This window comes from Gracilinanus agilis, chromosome 3, assembly GCF_016433145.1.
Source record: "Gracilinanus agilis isolate LMUSP501 chromosome 3, AgileGrace, whole genome shotgun sequence".
In the NCBI taxonomy this organism is placed as follows: Eukaryota; Metazoa; Chordata; class Mammalia; order Didelphimorphia; family Didelphidae; genus Gracilinanus; species Gracilinanus agilis.
The window spans coordinates 186106941-186127068 of record NC_058132.1 but is presented as its reverse complement, the minus strand read 5'-3'; the positions used below and the strand labels follow the sequence as shown (position 1 = coordinate 186127068).

Genomic DNA, 20128 nt, shown 5'->3' with positions numbered 1-20128 from the left:
GAAGGATAAGAAAATTTATTCTAAGGAAAAGTTCCACCTACTACCCAGAATATAACAATGTTTAATTTCTCTGTTACTTTGGAGGGCTGAGTTTTGTGCTAGTCTGCATTATTGAAGCTCAATCCCATTTTTTTCAGAAATTTATGAATAGTTCTGAAGTCTGCTATAATAAAAGTTTTTCTTCATATTCCTCTTGTTACCAGGCATGCATATTCCTTTGTAATATTTCCCAATCATCTCCTTGTTCTTTATTTCCTGAAGTAATTTCCTTACCCAGTTTCTAATAACTGCAATCTTGCAGTTATTATAATCTCATTTCTCCTTTCTCTTCAGCTTCTCACCATTTCACAGCTTCCCCAAACCACTCCACACATTTCAGCAACAACTATCTTTTTCAAGCATCCACTTGATTATGGGTGACAGATGTGTGACAGAAAACAAACAACTGTTTTATATTTTTCTGAGGTATCTGGTTTATATAAAGCATCAAGAAGACACACCGAAAATTCAGCATTTAAAAGCAACAATGAAGAATGCTATTAACACTAATTACTTTGGCCATCATTTTCTATGGTTCATACTATGACTTTAAGAGAGCAATAAATCAGGTATGTGGTGATAAGATTCATTTGACTGCACTTTTGGTGGGCCTTTTTTTAGATCAACGTGGTAAAAAAAGTCTGTTGTTCTTTTTTTGATATACACACAGAGGCATTTTAAAAAAATCTTATTCTTGCTCTTAATAGTTGTGTAATCACAGTTTAGATCATAAGCACTGAATAATAGTAATGATAAATTATAAATGATATTTTTGCAAGCAGAACAAAAGACTACTAAAATATTTTCCTCCTGTTCTTGTTTTTTTTTCTCCCTTCAACAATAATAATGATGTACAGAAAACACTCTACTCCAATAAGAAGACAGACATGCTCTGTAAATTAAAAAAAAATCCTAAATCTCTTTACTTAGGAATATGGGTAGAATGCATTTTTTTTATTTCTTGGAAGCCTTTTTAGTTTTAAAATTCGAACATAACTTTGACCTTATACAATTACAAATGAACATTTAGATCTTTACTCTTGTAAGAATCATCCTTTACTCATTGATATAATCAAAAATAGAAAAAAGCATTAATATAGAATCTCTACTTTTCAAAGCAAGATTTGGTTTTTGCAAATTTATTTTATTGCCCCTATACCAATGGCAATTTCTATTCATACTTTGGCAATGCCTTTTTTTAAAGAAAGAAACTTTGTTTTTCCTCAATAAAAATAAATTTAGAAGATAATTGGTACATATGCATATTTTAGTTTTAGTATTAATTTGATGTTACCACCAGAAGTTGGCAGTTTTCTTCTGTGCTTGCCTTTATCATCCTCCATAAAAGACTCCAGTAAAGAAGCTAAAACCTGTGGCCATAAAAAGGTCCATACACAGCAGCTACAGGATTCCGATGACCATGCTGAAACAAATTTCCAAAGAAGCATTTGGATCTGTGGCTGGTTTTCTTGTTCGCTTCTTTCAAGGACAGTTTTATCTGATGTAGTGCTGGGCTTTGTGAATTCATTTTTATCCTGGTGGGCAATCTATTTTCTAACCCATGGGTGCTCTGACCATTTCTATTTCAAATTAAGGTCAGAGGTTCCCACAGAAACATCTACTTAGGATTTTCTTAGGACGTCAAGCAGGTTCGTCACAAGAAATATTTTACTCTTAGCCAGGACAATCAGGCCGTGCCTAATAGTTTGTTCACAAACATGAATACTCTTCTCCTGACCCCATTCTTATGTGTATTTCTTTGTTAACAAAAATAAAATAGGACCAGAAGCAAGGGTCATTGATATTTGAACCTGGTAAATTTGAAGGAAATATTGACAGAAGGCTTTTGGGTTTTCATTTAGAGTTTTTCAAAAGTAAGTGCCTTTCCTATTAGTTTTTATAATCTGGTCTATAATCTAGTCTGACTCTGACTATAGAATAATTTCTTTTCTTTTCAAGACTATAAGCTCCTTGGAGGCAGGGGTTATCAGATTTTTATCTTTGTATCCTAGGCATATAGCACATTGCCTAAGTGCTTTCTAGGCATTTAATAAGTGTTTTATTCATTGTTTCAAGGAATGAAGTTTGGAATTTCTAGTTTTCTTCCAATAGACATTATTTTCTACCTTCCACATGAGGCCTTTCCTGATTCTCCTGGAATTAGCTCCCACTCTGTCTGAAAATTACTCTGGCTATATTTATGCTTATCATGTAAATTTTTTTCTCTCCTTTTCTTCCTTGCCAGTAGAACATAACCTCTCCAGTGGAAAGTCTGTTTTATTACTGCCTCATATTCTTTGATTCAGTAATATTGTATTTCCATGGGGTTTCATCACCAACACTCACTATTTCTCTGTCACTCATTTTCTCTGGCTATCCTCCATGTCTAAAATGTTCTCCCTTTTTGTCTCTGTTTACTGGGTTCCCTGGCTTCCTTTAAGTCCTAGTTAAAATTTCATCTTTTATAGAAAGCTTTTCACAACTGATCTTAGTTCTAGAAGTTTCACTCTTTTAAGTTATTTCCTAATTCTAGCTTTGTACATATTTATTTGCTATGGTCTCCCTGATTAGACTGTCAACTCCTTTAGGGTAGGAGTGTTTTGGATACTTGTTGTATTGAGAGAGCTTAGCACAGTGCCTGTTTATTGACTATTGATTAGTATTTTCAATGTTTGGCACAATGTCTTGAGTAAGCACTTAAAAAATGTTGAAATTAATCATTTAAACCAATTACCATGTCACTTTTCTTCATGCAGAGCTTGGTTACCAAGCACTCTTGATCATTCTATAGCTACAATAATGCATGCCACATACTGCAATTGTTAGAAAAGTTTGTAAAAGAGCTATCACCTGATTTTCTTCCTATGTTTTTGCAGTTGAGTCAATCTTCCTGTATACCAATCTACAAGATTATTTTATTTGTTAGCTATTCTTTATGTTCATTATTAATAGTAATTATTTTGTATACATTCTCATATACCACCTTTTGTTACTCATTGCCTATTTAACTTTTTTCAAGTTCTATTTTTGAGATTATATTTCTTTATGTTGCCACGTATCTCATTAACATTAATGTTGTGCACTTTTACTTCACTCTCTTCTCTTCACTTATACTAATATAGCAATTTCTGTGGTGAGTTATAAATTTATGTCAATACATATGTTGTGTTTTACATGTTTTTACAGGTATGGGTATAATACTGGGGCACAATGTTCATAAAATGTATGCCCCAATGAACACCACTGCATAATCATCACCTGAACAATAAAGAAAATGGGTCTCAGATTGTCAGCATTTTAATGATCTGGAGAGAAAGAAGGAGAAGAGAATCAAACAAGCCAAAGAATAGGTAGGTTATTGGATTTTAATTTCAGTGATAGAAAAGTAGTGACAATAGTCTATTTTATTTAAGAGAGTGAAACATATCTAATTCATACAAATATTTTTATCCAGTTTCTTATATGAGTTGGAAAGATGGAGCATTCGTTAAACATTTATGTTCTTGAGACTGTGCTAATCATGGGAGATACAAATACAAGAAAAAAATGTTCCCACACTGCAAGAGAGTGCCCATTTTAAAAGGGAAAGACAATACATAAAAAGAAGCTAGAAAGAAAAGGGAGAAAGAGGGTCATACATGGGGAAAGGTTGCTAGAGAAGTACATAGAAAAGCCTAACTGTTTAGGAATGGAGCAGAGAGGAAAGTGGGTGTACATGGCCTGGGCACCTGACAAAATAGTGGTTCAGACCAAAGACTTGTGAATCAGATGAGAGGACTGCAAAGAGGAGGAAAAAGTGGTGAGACCAAGTAAGCATAAACATGTAACCAATCCAAGTTTAAATGGAAATCTGGTTGAAATCATTTCACAGGCTGATAGAACTTTAGGAATTGGCCTGTGAAAACCCACTTTCCAATGGGGATATTTCAACTATAGCAGATTTAAGCAAGGGCTAGGATGGCAGTTTCAGATATTATGGAGGGAAAATATCTTAAAAAGAAGGTATAAGAAATGTTAAATCTACAAAAGTAGGGTATTTTCCCCTCCATGCCACCATATTCATGTAACAAAATCATATTATATTTTTGTAGGAATTAAGAAATTAGTTTCAAGATGTTATAACTGTTTATTGTCAGCAACTTAATGGAAATCAAACAATAGCCACCTGGTATAATGTCCAATTAAAAAAATCAGAAAGAAAGCATGGTGTAATGGATAGGCAACTGGAATTGAAGTTAGGAGGGACTGGTTTCAAATTCCACCTCATTCACTTACAAGCTTTATACTCTTGGCAAGCTACTTACTCTCTTTATGCCTCATATTCTGAATATGAAAAAGAAGCAGGGATCAGCAGCATTTAAGGTTCCTTCTAATTGTAAATATATAATCTGATAATGTAGTTGCATTATATGTCTACTAGCAATTTTCTGAAAAGTAAGGGAACATTATCCTTAAAACTAGTGCTTTTTATAGAAATGTTGTACCTTGTTATACACTTGTTCAAGGCAGCACTGAAGCATTATGGAAAAAGGTGTGAAATTATCAAAATTTGGAGTTTCTTTGAGATCCAAAATAAAGGATAATATTAGATAACCTGCCTCTACTCTTGACTTTTTTCCTTCTACTGCCTGACATTTTACTTTTTCAGAATCTTCTTTTCCTGGAAGTTTCCATACTTTATAATTGACTACTAAGGGGTTTTCTCCTTTCCCCTTCCCACTTTCTTACAAACTAATTAGATGTAGTTGTTAGAAACTCTGCCCCTTCATAGAAAATACTTAAGTGACTACAAACCTTAATGTTGTCCTGGTGTGTGGGTTGCCCTAGTACATTGCATTGACCTAATATGTGAAGGACAAAACCCAATTATTTACATATTAAATAAGGAGTGGCCAGAACTTGGGGCAATCTAGATATGGTAAATCCTAGAGAATAGTTCTTATATGATCATCAAACCCCTTTCTCCACCAGCTGAAGCCTGAAGATCCCATTACAGAGTTTATCTGATTACTGAGTTTACACTTTTTCTATAATCCTTTTTATTTAGCACCTATTTCCTGATGTCATTTGATGGCTTATATTATGCCTTATGGCTTCCCTTGTATGAGTTAAATTGGCTTCCTTTAATGAAAGTCCAAGTACTTTTAGTGTTCTAGTGTCCCTAACTGGAGTACCTCTTATGAAAATATCTGAATTCTAAAGCAATTAAAATGGAACAGGACAATTTAGCATTAATAGTTGCAAGAATAGGTCTTTACCACAGAAAGATGATACTATAGACGCATATGCTATTTCTGTGACTTGTATCTGCACATAAATTTTTGAATATTTATATTTTTCATGGATGCCTGTTTCCTCCCACTTTTCTAAATAAGTTTATTTGGTTTTTGTTTGCTCATTAGTGAAAACAAATAATAAAAAAATGTAATGGCTCTTTTTATATAGAGAAGATTCCTTTATACCATAGAAATAGCCTAACAGGGTGAAAGAAACTGCAGTTATAAAACTGAGCTTTGGGAGATGATAGTTCCTGGTGATAAATTAAACTTTTATTTTTCTTTAAGATTTAAAATATTTAGTAAGATTAAGTGGTAAACAATGGTGTTCAGCTTTCTAACAAGTAATATATGTTGATGTGAAATTTATAATAATTATATTTATTTTTCTGATTTGTTTTGTGGAGGGGTCTGTCCAGGGGGAATACGAATAAAATATATAATAAAACTAATACACCACCTTGCTAAGCAATTATTCTCTGCTTTGAAAGTTCTTTATTAATTTTTAGAAAAAGTTCGGTGACAAATGGTATCACATTTTTGGCTTGAGCTGTTTTAAAAGGGATAATAGGAAAAGATTCAAAGAGGTTCCTTTAACCCAGAGGTTCCCAAACTTTGTTGGCTTACTGCCCCCTTTCCAGAAAAAAATATTACTTAGCCCCCTAGAAATTATTATTTTTTTTAATTTTAATAGCAATGAATAGGAAAGATATATGCACCTGTGGCCATCACCACCTCCCTGGATCACTGCAGCACCCACCAGGGAGCAGTAGCACTCACTTTGGGAATCATTGCTTTAACCCATGCCTCTAATGCAGGTAATTGTGCCTTTATAATATATGTATCTAATCTTCTAGATGACATATGATTCATCCACCTGGATTTCCTTGTTGAGACCCTTAAGTTTTAGATTTTGCAAATATAAATTTATTTGTATAGCATATATTTCTCTGATTGCATCCAAGCATATGCATTTTCAGGGTGAAAATTCTCATATAGGTTTTTTTCAAAAGACTATGCTTATGTGTAATAAATGTATCGAACCATGAATTTCATGAAACAAAATTATCTTACCTTCATTAATAAGTCACAGAAGACTATACTGACAAAGAGAGATGAACTCAAAATGAAAAATGGAATATATTTTGTATGTCACCAATATAAGATTTTTTTTTCTTTGCAGGTATATGTACATGCATGTCTATGTTATAAAGACTGAGTCTCCTTATCTCATCAGAGCTGGAAGGATAGGGTATGGAGGGATAATCATAGATAGGCCTGACTCTACTGTGACTCCAAGGGAATTTTGACCTGTTAAGTTTCTGTATGAAACTGATTTTCTGACTTGTCCTGGTTTGCTCCTCCTTAGGTGATCTGGCATTAGTCTCTTCCTATTCTCCCCTTGAGAGAAAAAAAAGAGAACAAAGTAACAGAAAAGAGAAGGAAAACCAGAATGAAACATTGATATACAGGACAGCTTTGAATGTTATGTGTTGGAACATATGCTTCAGGGAAAAACAAGTTCTTCATAATAGACAAATATAGTTTATGCATCTAGATATCACATTAAACAAAATGGTGAATTTGGAATCAAGAAGAGATGAATGTAAATACTGCCTCACTTACTATCTATGCAACCCTGAGCAAATTATTTAACTTCTCAGACTTAGTTTCCTTATTTTTAAGATAGGAGGGATAATAGTGCCCCGCCTCCCAGTGTTGCTGTGAGGATACAATGAGGTAATGTGTGAAATTCTTCATAAAGTTCAAAGTGATATATAATATGTATATATATGCATATATACAAGATAAAAGTTATTAAGAATATAATTATCATTATTTTAATTTATAATGTTCTATAATGTGCATGGAAATGTTCATTTTATTTGGTGTGCATTAGGTTCAGAATTAAAAAAAACACAGATGAAAAAAGATAGGGAAGTTGCATTATGAGTATTTCATTTGAAGTCAAGGAAATCTGGACTAGTACTTGAGTCCTTCTACTAATATCTGTGATCTTAGAAAGTGACTTTACCTCTCTTGGCCTTGATTTCCTGGTTTGTTAAAAAAAAGTGGCCTACACTAAATGATAATAAGATCCAATATCCTCTGTAAGAGCCAACATTTTGTTATTCTCTATTTTTCTTTCAAAATTAAAAATGAAATTGACATAGAGTAATTTCTAATTCTATGATCCTTACCTAGAGTTAATCCTGATAGCTAAATGAGACTATTTGAAATGCTTTGAACATCATGGGCTAGAAAAGGAACCTAAATGCTGATGCAATTCATCAATCACTAGTACTGTCATAACTATGTAATGTTTTGAATATTTCTAGGTTGTTATGTGAGTGATAAAATTGGAAGCTTTGATGTCAAGCTACAGGAATTTATTTTCTCATTGATTATTCCAAAGTATTTTTTATCAATGTGTTTGTGAAGATTTTAAGTTATTAATAATGAAAAAGTCTTTTGTATCTAAGTTGGTGTTCAAATCAGTCTCAAATTAGAACTGTCATAAAGGTATTCCTCTCTCATGCCTGCTCAGGATTAATACAGAAAGAGATTAATGGTTTCCTCTTAGCTTTGAGAGGACATTTTGTGATACTGAGTCCCTGTGGACTTGCTATAGGTAGAAAAAGATTAAAAGGGCCTGGGGAATAATCTACTGTGAAGCTTTCATTGGCCTCCAAATTTAAAAGGACTGAAAGATACTGAGTTGATCCATGCTGTCCTTATCAACTAGAGATTTTTATGATTTTTAACCTGTCATATTTATAAACAAACAACAAAACCTTAAAATAAGCGTGAAAAAATAGCAACTATATAATAAGTCTTTTAGGAGACCACTACTCTTTTTCTGGCAAGATTATGATAGTATATTTCTAGCAGTTCAGTAAGTCATTTACCAACTGCCATGAAAATCAATGGTTCTAGAAAAGTTCAATATATTTTATAGGGATTTTTAAAACCAGCTCAAACAAATAAAATGTGCGAGAGTGCCAATAACTGATTTTAAGAAAGTCTGATAAGACCTCATCATTTGTCCATGATCAATGGCACATTATACTCTTAAATATCCCACCTTTTCCTATGGAAGAGAAAAAAAGCAAAACTATTGAAACATATCCAAAGAGATTGGTAATTTCACTACTACCTTCCCATATGATTTTAACTGTGACTCTTGGCACTCAAGCCCATTACATGTCCTTTACAGCTCCCTTAATATATGAGTCAAAGATACCATACTAAAACTATATGTTACTGCTTTATATTATAGACTATGTACCATAGAATTGGACACTGATGTGAATTTTTTGAAACAGAACTAAAGAATCATAGGATTTAGAGGTTTAAAGGGACCATAGGAATGCCCAATCTTCCCATTTTAAGGGATGGAATTTAGGGTACAGGGATGTTAAGTGACCTGTACAGATTTACACAGATAATTAATTAGTAGCTCTAGACTTCGTATTTAGTTACTATGATTCCAAAATCAATGGTTTCTTCTAATCAATAGCACTTACTCTGATACCTTGAAGATAAAAGATTCAATGGTTATGACTACTGTCACTGAACTGGATATCACCCATGCAAACCTTCTAATCCTATGTAATTCTTATTCATATTAACTCATGCATCCTATTAAGACAATCAACCCACTGTTTTAAGTGGTTTTTAAATTGTTTGCATTATTATGATGCCAGATGGGTCATCCATCTATTAACTTTCATTTTACAATATGGCCATTCATCTCTCTTTTCTAGTTATAAAAATCCTTAATAATGTATTTTAAGATTCTTCTATCTAAGTTAACATTGGTAACTGGCTCTAAGCTTTTTTCATTCCATTGACCTTAAGGGCCATGGAAGATATTGAGTCTTCTGAAAAGGTTATATTCTTTTATTAGTTGCCATGTAGAATTACTAGGAGCATATTAGTATGATAGAAATGGGCTCTTCAAGTTTCAAGGCATCTGAGACTATTGAAAACATGGAATCTAAGATGATTTCTTTTTCCTGTTCAGTTCCCACTAACTATCCATCTATAGAATGTATATAAAAATAGTTCAATATATAATAATTCTTTCTTCAAACTTCATATGCCACTCTATACCTTTCTTATTTACTGATCATGCTTGAAGATATTTTTCTATGTATCAATCTTTTAAACTACAAAAACCACTACAAGGGTAGATTTACCTCAAATGTTTATACTGATGCATTTTCCTTAATTTAACATAGTTTTATATAGTTAAAAAAAAGAAAAGTAAAATGATAAAATAGAAGCAATAATGAGAAAGAGTGGAAAATTTTGATGGGCCAAGAAAAGAATACCACGAGACCTTTAAATAGCAATAGATAATAGTAAAATAATTGGCAAATAGCAGCATTTTGGGTTCATCATTTTGACATTTTCCTGTTCCCCATACTGATATTTTGTTGATTCATTTTCTAAATACATTGCTTCATATGACAAAGAAGATCATTTTGTCAGGAAAGACCTATCATTAAGCTGATCACATGGTACACATGTAGCTGCATGTAATCTGCTATTTTATATGTTCTTCTCTTGCCTCTTGGTGCTTTGATTTCCTTCTTTAAATATTAATACCTATAATTTTCCAAATAATATAATATTGTGTGCATTATTGATGTAATGCATTGAGTAAAGAACATTGCTTATGCCTATAGAATGTTAAAATAGGACAATTATGATTGTGTTATACATTGCTATATATATCATAGTAATACATCATAAATGAAAATATTAGATTATAGGAAGGTCAACATTTTCTGAAATTCTTCTCATTTAATCCAGGAAACAGGCTCTGCTGTGATGACCTTGACCACTATGAGCTTATCCAAAACTAGATAAAAATTTCTCTTTTAGAGAAGGAAGCAGTTCTTTATTTTTCATTTTGAGCAACTAACATATTAACCTTGAGTCTGAAATGTCCAGGTTTCCAACAGTAATTATTTCACTTGTAATTTTATATTTAGTTTATTCATGTACTATCTTCCATTTCTGTTGAAAAGAACAAAATTTCAGTGAAGATATGAAACATACACATACATACACATATATTTAAGATATGTCCATTTAAAAAGAAATATCTTTCTGGATTTTCAGAAGGCATTGTCTCTGAGTTGAAAAGCCTCCAGGGATAAAGAACTAAAAAATTAATTTTTGGAAAGTTGTTGAAAAATGAGATTAGTGCAACAGAAATGAATATTTCATTATTTTGGGATAACATGAATTTTTCAATCTCCCCTAACATTGAATCAAGGAATCCATGTGAAATTGTTTTCTCTTCCTACCTATTTGTTATCATTGAGACAGAATACTTAACTGGAGGAAAAGAGGAATCAATCAAATAGGATTCATTGAGTAGATATCTGCTACCTTCTTAATGATTTACTGACTAGTATTAGCCTTATGAAAAGCTGACTCTTCTTTCTCTTCTTCCCAAGCTTTCTTTTCAAGACATTGTTGACTGCTTCTTCCAATTTCCACAAATTTTGTGGAATAGGACTCACAATTGTAATACAGTAATGAAATGTTGAGCATTTAACAAAAGAGACACAACAAAGGAGTTTATTATGCTTGTGTTGGGAGGAAAGGAATTTACCACATGTCAATAACATAAACACCCATATTGAAATTTATAAACTTCAAGGCAGATGCATGTTAATCTATATTTCTTTGTTTTAGATGCTTACTTCCATCTTAGAAGCAATGCTGTGTATTGCTTGCAAGGCATAAGAATGGTAAAGGCTAGATAGTGAGAGTTAAGTTATTTAGGCAAGGTCTCACATTTAGGAAGTATCTGAGCTCAGATTTCAACCCAGGACTTCCCATCTCCATCACAGGTTCTCAGTTCACTGAGCCAGCTAGTTGCCCCACAGGACTATATTTTAATGAGATTACTGGGACTGATATTATTCTTGGAGTATACCACAAATGCATTAGTCTTCAGTAGGACATACATGATGCTCTTCTAAAAAAATATTACAAATGAGGGCAGAAAGTTGTGTAATTGTCATACAAATTCTAGTTTTGTAAATTTTTTTCTTGTTCAAGAGTAATTTTAGGATAAGAAACTTGCTACCTCCCTGAATCCAGAAAGCGAACTGTTTGGAGAAGGTGCCATGGAGATGCCTGCAGAAACCTCACATTGAACCAAAGGATCCAGAATGAACTTTGGGATGTAGTGAAATTGAACTTGGGTGGGTGGGTGGGTGGGGTTTGAACGCATTTATTTTGAATGAACACTCTTATGCCAAAAGGGACTTCCCCCTCATTTGGCTTTTTTGTCAACGTGTCTAGCAATCATTGGTTTTGTTCTCTTTCTTTTTTATTTTCCTCTTATCCCCAAATTATTGAAATTTCCCCTTAGAAAGTGCAATATTGTATGTACCTCTAGTTATAGATCTTTAGAGATGTAAGTTGGTTATGTGTACTGATTTCATGGGGAAATGAGGCATGTAAATCTGGGAGATTTCTACATGCTCTTTTTTCATGGGAATCACATGCGGGATTGTGTAATTAGAATCTTTTACCCTAAAAGCCATGATTCCCAGCACCATACTCTCCTCATATTATTTGCTGATGGAGGGAGATTATAAATTTTGTGTAACCCCACCTTTCACTCTATTGATCTGATTGGTTTGGTGGAGATGGCGTGAGGTGAGTGGCAGGAGAATCTACTCATGTGGCCTTATATTTTGTTAGATAATTACCTTTTTATTCCTTTATTTCAAGTAAGTATTAATACATTTTATATACTATAATACTTGGAGTATTGGATATTGATTAAAATCCTACAAAGTGAGATATATAGTCATGATGGGAGTAAGCTGGATATTAACTGAAATTATCTTTCTGTTAAAAGATGTTCTGACAAAATGTTAACTTCATTAACTTCTTAGCCCAGAAAAAAAATGGAGATGGGCGAATATTGAGATTTTCAAAAAGGAAGAAAATACTGGGTTTCATTAAATGCAAACCAATCAGTTTGATGACAGTCTCAGAAAAATTCATTCATTCATTCAACAAATTTAATTCATTTTACAAGCATTTATCAAGCATCTCCTTTATCTAGAACATGTTTTTTAGAACATGAGGGAGATATAATTAGAAATATATATGTCAATATATATAGATGCCTCAGACATTATAGAAAGGATTATATGTATTGTAGATGCATACTTAGAAAGACAAAAATCACAAGAGTGTAATCAGAAGTCAATAAGAACAACTCAGAACAGACTAACCAAATTTCCTTTTTCACAGGGTTTTTATACTGGTAAATTAGGAAAATGCTATATTTTCTGAGTTCTGGTAAGGTAGTTCACAAAATCACTTTTAATACATTTTTAATGAAAAGATGGAATGATTGATGAATAATAATAGTGGGCTGGATTATTACTTCTTTCAATTATTGTGCCCAAATTATTGATTAATACATCCATGACTTCAAGAATTAGTTAATTTCTAATGATAAATTCCAGAGATTTCTTTTTGATCCAGTTCCTTTAAGCACTTTTATTGTGTTTAAATTAAGTTGCAGAAAGTATGTTTTCTTCATAATTTTGGATGATATAAAGTTGGAAGAAATAGTCAATCCAAGAGGTAAAGGAATCAAAATTTAGACAGACCTAGATATGTTGAGATAATGGACTGAATTTAACGAGGCAAAATTTAATGGTAACATATCAGGCTTTGTGACTAGGTTATAAAAAATAAGTGCAGGAGTATATATATCAGATATCTAGCTTGTTGCCATTCATGTGAAGTCCTAAGGGTTTTCATTGACAGCTAGTTCAGTAGGTGTTTAAATGTAGTGTAGATGACAAAAAAAGATAATGCAATCTTAGATTGTTTGAAGATAATTGTTGAGCACAGAACAAGATAAGAAATTGCCTCAGTATTCTCCTACATCAAGACATTTGGGGCTTTGTAAGAAATCCATTGACAAATTAGAGCTTTTTACAAAAAGGTTTGAAAAAGAATATGAGGTGAAGGGAAATTGTGTCACATAAAGATCACTTGAAGAAATGGATTATTTTTTGCACTTTCAGTAGGCATTGTCTCTGAATTGAAAAGCTTTCAGGGATAAAAAATTTTAAAATTAATTGCTTTGGAAAGTTGTTGAAAAATAGGATTAGTGCAACAGAAAATTCCATGCTATTTGAAAGACTGGACTATGAAAGATGTTGAAGCTTCTAGATATCTATAGAGGGAAGAACTAGAACTATGGGGCAGATGAAGTTATTTACATGAAAGGTAGATTTGGGCTTTATAAGGAATAATTATTAATTAACTGAAATGATCCATTAATTGAAAAGAGGTGATCAGGGTACCGGACTAGTTTTGTACTTAAGCAATGCCTGGATAAGTGTTTTTTCAAGTTTTGTATAGAAAAAATTTATACATAGGACAGAATAGAATGCTTTATTTTCATATTCAAAATTGAATGATTCAGGTGGGAGAAAAGAGGAAAAGAAATGTTTCTTACTACAAACACTTATCAACACTGACCATACTTCCTTCATACTGTGGGCTGGATAGCAAAAACTATGAAACAAAACCTTACTCTAAGTGATTCCAGGGAAAAGGAAAACTAAATCAGATAGTTAGGAGAAAAAGATTGGAAACGTAATAGAATGGAAGGTCATAAGGAAAGGAAAGGAAAGGAAAGACACTCTGAAGCGATTTGCATAGGCTCAGAAAAGGTCAATCAAGACAAATTCACCAAATACAAGACAAAACAAAATAACCCCACAAATGACACCCCTTTTGTTCCCAGAACTTCAAGTATTGGTGATATGTGTAATAAATTTCCAAGTTGATAGCATCATAAAGCTATGTCATGATATAAACACTTGGGAAGCAAAAATCTGTTCTAAGTGTGCCATTTTTGTCATTCAGGAACTTTTGTGCCATTAACAAAAACAGGTCATGCTTCAAGACAGGAAAAATCTTGCATCTCAGCAATTCCAAATATATATTTTCTATGTCTCTGTTAATATATCATTTTATAAGACTGGTTGAAATGCTACCATAAAAATCAATTGGATAAGATCTCTCCAATAATATCATTAGCCTGTCAAATACTAAAGCACATTAAAAAATGAAGGAGTAGGCAAATTGTAATATGAAATATTGTGAATGTGAAGCAGTGCTTATCTCAGGCATACGGTCAAAAATCTTTAGAACTTATGTCATGTATTTAAAAAATATCAACAGAGATTTCCAGAATATTAAATTCAACAAGTCCATGTCTCCTCAGGGCATAACTTTACCCTTTATACTAGAAACTACAGGAATAGATAAAAACACACACACACAAATCATAAATATTCAATTGCATGGAGAAAGAAACCAGATATATTTAAGTATATTGCAAATCCAAACCTATATTTCAGATTGCACATAGTTAAATTCAGTTTCCCATTCTTGAGGTAGTAAGGGTAGGGAGAAGAATGGGACAACCTTAAGGCATATTAAAAACATAATGTGCTCACTTCAGCAGTACATATACCAAAATTGGACTGATACAGAGATTGGCATGATTTCTATGCTAAGATGACATGCACATTTGTGAAGGATTACTTATTTTTTTTAAACAAACATACAAAAACCAAATCATTTTATGTTGTTAAAAAGATTCATTTCTTTAAAATAAATTATAGGCAAAAAACTATATGTAGCTTCAACATATTTAATATTAAAACTATTTATAATTGGCACATAATAAGCAATTAATAAATAGTGACTAACTCAAAGCAGATAAATTCTAATTAAATTGAGAAATCCAAGTGCTAAATCAACACATAAACAATTATTGTATATTTGCATTGTTTTTTGTTTTGTTTGATGTTGTTGTTGCTATGTCTGTGCCCTTTAGGAGTGTTATTGCTATTTTGACTAATGAGTATATTTTCTCTATCAGTGAATTTTTTCAAATGTTCTGCAACTTATAGTGGTAAAAAGTTTCCTAAGGCACCAATATATAAAGTTTTTTTTTTCACACGGGTATATGGTTAATATGTAAAAGATAGGATTAAAATGAAGTCTTCTTGGTTATGAAAACTTGGTCTCTATTTGTTAGGCAAAACCACTTTTAATAATTATGTACATGAAGTGAGTTATAAATAACATCGCATTTAATTATATATATTTATATATATTAAATAATGTATAATTATTGAGTTACACAATGCTGTCCTGAAAAAGCAGTTATTCCTCCCAAGATTGAATAGAATGTAGTTTTCCCACGTGACAATATATGGCAGAATGACTGTAAGTTTCACTATATATTGAAATATACTATTACAAGAGGCAAACATAAAAATTTAAATATTCATCTTCATTCATTGAATAGAATTTGGTAAACTGAACATGTATACACATATACATGTGTAGGTATACATACACACACATTTTGTGTATGTGTGAGAGTGTGTGTTGTAAAGTTACAAGTCACGAAAAAATTCTAGTTGCTAAACACTGAGTATCATTCAGGGCAAATGAGAATCAGGGGTAGATGTGTGAGTAGACTTAACACATAAGGTTTTACTAACAAAGAAGAGCCAGATATAAGAGTCACTGAAATATTTGATCAAAAAGGAGCAGTTAGATTTTGGCAAGAGCAGGGATTAACAATGGACAAGCTATTTTCCTCATTGGTATTCTTGTAAGAGACTTTGAGGGAAGACCCCACATCTCTCTGGTGAACTTATGGGAGGATATGAACAATGGGTGAATAGGATTAACAGGCAGGAATTGATTATAATATGGTAAATCAGAGGAAATATTCACATTGATGAAATAAAAATCTATTTAGAAATTCTTAGATTTTCAAAGAATTATATCAAAACACTAATTTTAAGTGGCTTGTTTTTGAAAAGCTATTGGCCTTAGAAAGGAGTTTATGGTACAGTCTGAATTTCTTGTAGCTCTAAGTCTATATAAGAGATGAAGGAAGTTATCTGGCTAGAGGTCACAACTGAACCAGTGGGAACAGATGAGGTCACCAAGTGAGAGATCTCATCACCTGGCATCATTATTATTTAATAAAGTATTAATAAATAAATATTTGTTGAAAGAATAAATCAGATAAAAATAAGGAATAGGTCACCCATGCACTTCTCTGAGGGCAAAAGAATATACGACTTTATATACCCTTTCATGGAAAGGGGGCAAACTAAGCTTAAATAGGACACAAAGGCTGGTTTTCATTTTAAAAATATTTTTCTTTAACACAACACGCTAGTCTACCTGAAGCACATTTAAAGTTGTTGTCATAATTAAAGCTCATTTAAGTAGACAGAAATGAACAAAATCACAGAACTGTATAACAAGAAAAGCTTAATAGGAGAATTTTAGATTTTAAAGAAATTAAGAAGTCTCCTGTACCATGTCCTTTTATTTCCAGATAAGAATTGCTGCTGATCACAGTTTTGCAGAACTTGGCAGTATAAGGATAGCTTGTTAAGCATGTTATAAATTTATGTGCAAAGTCTACCCTTGGTATGACATTGCATACTGGGCCATGTTATCTTTATCTAACTAAACACATGATTTTTCATTAAGGATGAAGTACTGTAATTGTTTTTTTATTCTGAAAAATATCTTGAACATAGGGATTTTTTTTCATTTTTTAAAAAGCAGTACTTATGCATAAACTTATTTATTTAGGAATGTTTTATGCTTGTTTGTTAACTGAAGTCAAGGTTAACTAAGGAATATTCTCAAGATGTTTTCTGATTCAGCTTTAATTCCAAATTCCTACTTTTTTTCTCCAGATTGAATGTAGAAGAATGTGAATTGTTCATTATAAATTATCCTTAAGTCTACAATATGATCCTATTATCTTACTACTATTTATTTCTAGTTACCATATGAAAACAGAATAGAACTGAACTAGAAAAATCCGAGGACTAATTAATTTGTGAAATAAATTGGAAAAAGAAAATATATCACATTCTGACCATTATCTTTTCTTTCATTTTGTAACATTATTTTGACTTTTGACTGAATTTTCCACTATGTAGTGCAGGTGGAATCACTAATCTCTGCTACCTGCAAAGCAAAGATAAAATGTAAGATGGCAAAAAGTCCAGGCGACTCACCATCCAATCTCCTCTGTCATTGCCATGACCTTTCAATTATTCAGGCACAGTTGTTACATTTCAAACTTATTGCTATAGACAGTATTGTATATATTTTTTTTCAATGTATTTCAGATTCAGAAGAAAACAACTGTGTTAGGTTTTGGGAAACCCATTTATTTAGTTACTATATAAAAATGTCATTTCAGGAGTAAATAGAAGTATTTTGAGAGTTATCTTAGGTTTGTTAAAGTTCCAAGCACCTTGTTTGTTTAGAAAAAGACTGAATTTGAAGTATGTTCACTTAAAAATCTCTCCCTAGGTCAAAGAAGAAACTGAACAAAATATAATTTAAAACAGTAACAAACAAAATACCTTTTATGAAGTGGTGCTTTTGGCCCTTCTAGGTTTCAAGGCTTTTTGTTTAGCTATGATACAGAAAGCCCAGAGAAACAGAAATGCCATTTCAGTTTGACATTTAGAATTCTGCTGATAAAGAAACTGGATTAAGACTTACCCCTATCTGTGTCATACAGGAAAACAAAACAGTTCCATTCATAGTGATCCAACAAACTCAAGAGTGCACCTCGAAGAGAAGGTCTCAGTTGCAGCACAAACTGACTCTCCCCCTCCGTAGGGAAACTTGGTGTGATGAGGGAGATGTGTAAGGCGCTGCAGAAAGAGGTCAAAGTATGTACTGACCTCTTGTCATAGAGTCCAAAAATGGCAAAAACTCCTCGAGAATACTGGGAACAAACTAAAAAAACAAAGGAGAAAAATACAGTTAGCATATATTCTAAAATTGTTATTTTAACACTAATGAATTATGGAAATATTAGTCACATCATAGGAAAGTAAAACAATAAATACCTAAATAAAACTCAAACCTTTTATGAGTCTACTTGAAATAGTCAAAGGTACAACATGAAATACTATGACTCTAATTCTGACTGTCCCATCTTACTTCTTTTGGCTCTCATTGTTTTTTCATCTCTTGTCTTTAGTCTTTATTATGAAATGATATTAACACGACTTTTAATCATCCATTCTTTGTGTTTCTAGAACTATGGGAAATGCTGGGAGGAATGCAAAAAGCAGTAGATAGGCTCACTTCCCCCTAAGGAACTTACAACTTAGTTGAAGACAAGAGTAGCACAATGAAACTTTATTTTGCACTGAATAATTAACAACCTAAGGAACAACCAAAGGTTAGTGAATTGCCATATTTACTTATTAAAATTATTTGGTCTCTAAAAAACTTACTTATTTTTACCATACTTTATGTAGTGGAAAATTTTCTGGATCAGCAGTCAAAGATGTCTGAATTTGAATCCTTGTATCATTATTTACTTTCTTTGTAAACCTGAGGAGATCACTTTTTCTTTCAAAGCCTTAGTTTCCTTTTCTGTAAAGTGATTAGGATAGATTGGATAATCTCTCTGGGTCTTTTCAACTGTAACATTTTATTATTCTATGACTTTATTATGATTCTAATTTGAATCTTCTATTTAAATGAATTACCTTTCTTCCTAAGCAATATGTATGGCTTTTCTCTGATTCTGAAATCTGATTTACTACTGAGCATAAATTCTTAATGGTTCCACAGTAGCAATGCTATTTTAAAAGCATTTCATTTTGTTAGTGGAGCCTGGCAGTGGTATCTGAAAATCATTGCTGGGATAGGAGCAAACCTCAATCAAAATACAGGGAAGCTAAGTGGTTTCTGGGAAGCACATGCATTCTAAACCTATTAAATCCTTTCACCTTGAGTAAGTTTCTATGAGGTATTATTAATAGGTAAACTGACATATTGCAAAACTTGCTATTCTTTCTGCATGTCTGTTATTCCTCCCTGGCAGTTGGTTTATGTAGATGAAAGAGAAACAGCTCAAACCCTACATTTACTGACATTTCCCCAAATTGCATGAGAGGATACAAAGCTTAGAATAAAAAAAATATTTATTAATTACCTATTGTGTACAGCTCACTACTATGTACTGATTCAGATAGAAGGAATTTACAGTCCAATATGAGGATAAGATTAGCATAGATAACTATAATGCAGATATTATATGATGTTACTTAGACCTGCAAAGTAATGTGATATATGAGTTTTGAAAGTAGGCTTATCAGAATCCTGGATAGCATATGAATGGGCTCTGAGTGATAGGCAAAATTTCTAAAGACAAAGATTGAGGAGAAAAATCCCAAGAAAACAGAATAATAAGAGAAAACTAATGAGGGAGCACATATAATGCATATTCAGGAGGCTGAGAGTTGTCCAGTTGACTGGATCCTAGTAATAATAAAAAATAAAGGAAGAATGGTAGGGTGACACCAGGTGAGTTTAAGTCTTCAAGTCCATGCAAATAATTTCTAATTTTATTTGGGTGTATTTATCTCATCACTCTTTTGCTCAATAAATAAGTTTATTTGGGAAATAATAAGGAAAATGACAATTTTTGAGCAGAAGAATGACGTTTTTAGGTCTAAGCATAAGAAAAACAATCTGACAGGTGGTATTGGAAGGGTAAAAGAGGGATTGAAGGAGTGAAAGAGTGTAGACAATAAAACCTGTAAAAAAAGGAAGTGTAAGAGTATAATTAGATCCATCATAGGTATTTGGTGATAGTGGGGGAGAAGGAGAGGTGGATTTACAAGAAACATTATAGAAATGGATTTGACAAAAACTAT

At 32.4% G+C, this 20128-nt stretch overlaps 1 protein-coding gene and 1 non-coding gene across 4 annotated transcripts in view; one reads left to right on the top strand and one right to left on the bottom strand.

The window, feature by feature from the left end:
* GRIA4 (glutamate ionotropic receptor AMPA type subunit 4) overlaps positions 1-20128 on the bottom strand; it is a 442432-nt gene that overhangs the window by 254417 nt on the left and 167887 nt on the right. For all 3 annotated transcript variants that reach the window (XM_044666282.1, XM_044666281.1, XM_044666283.1), the window contains exon 3: positions 17952-18191. In XM_044666282.1, the coding sequence (XP_044522217.1) occupies positions 17952-18191 (240 nt within the window). The remainder of the gene's footprint in view (positions 1-17951; positions 18192-20128) is intronic.
* On the top strand, positions 14838-14941 carry LOC123243419. Its single transcript, XR_006505950.1, has one exon. It is a non-coding gene; the product is annotated as a U6 spliceosomal RNA (small nuclear RNA).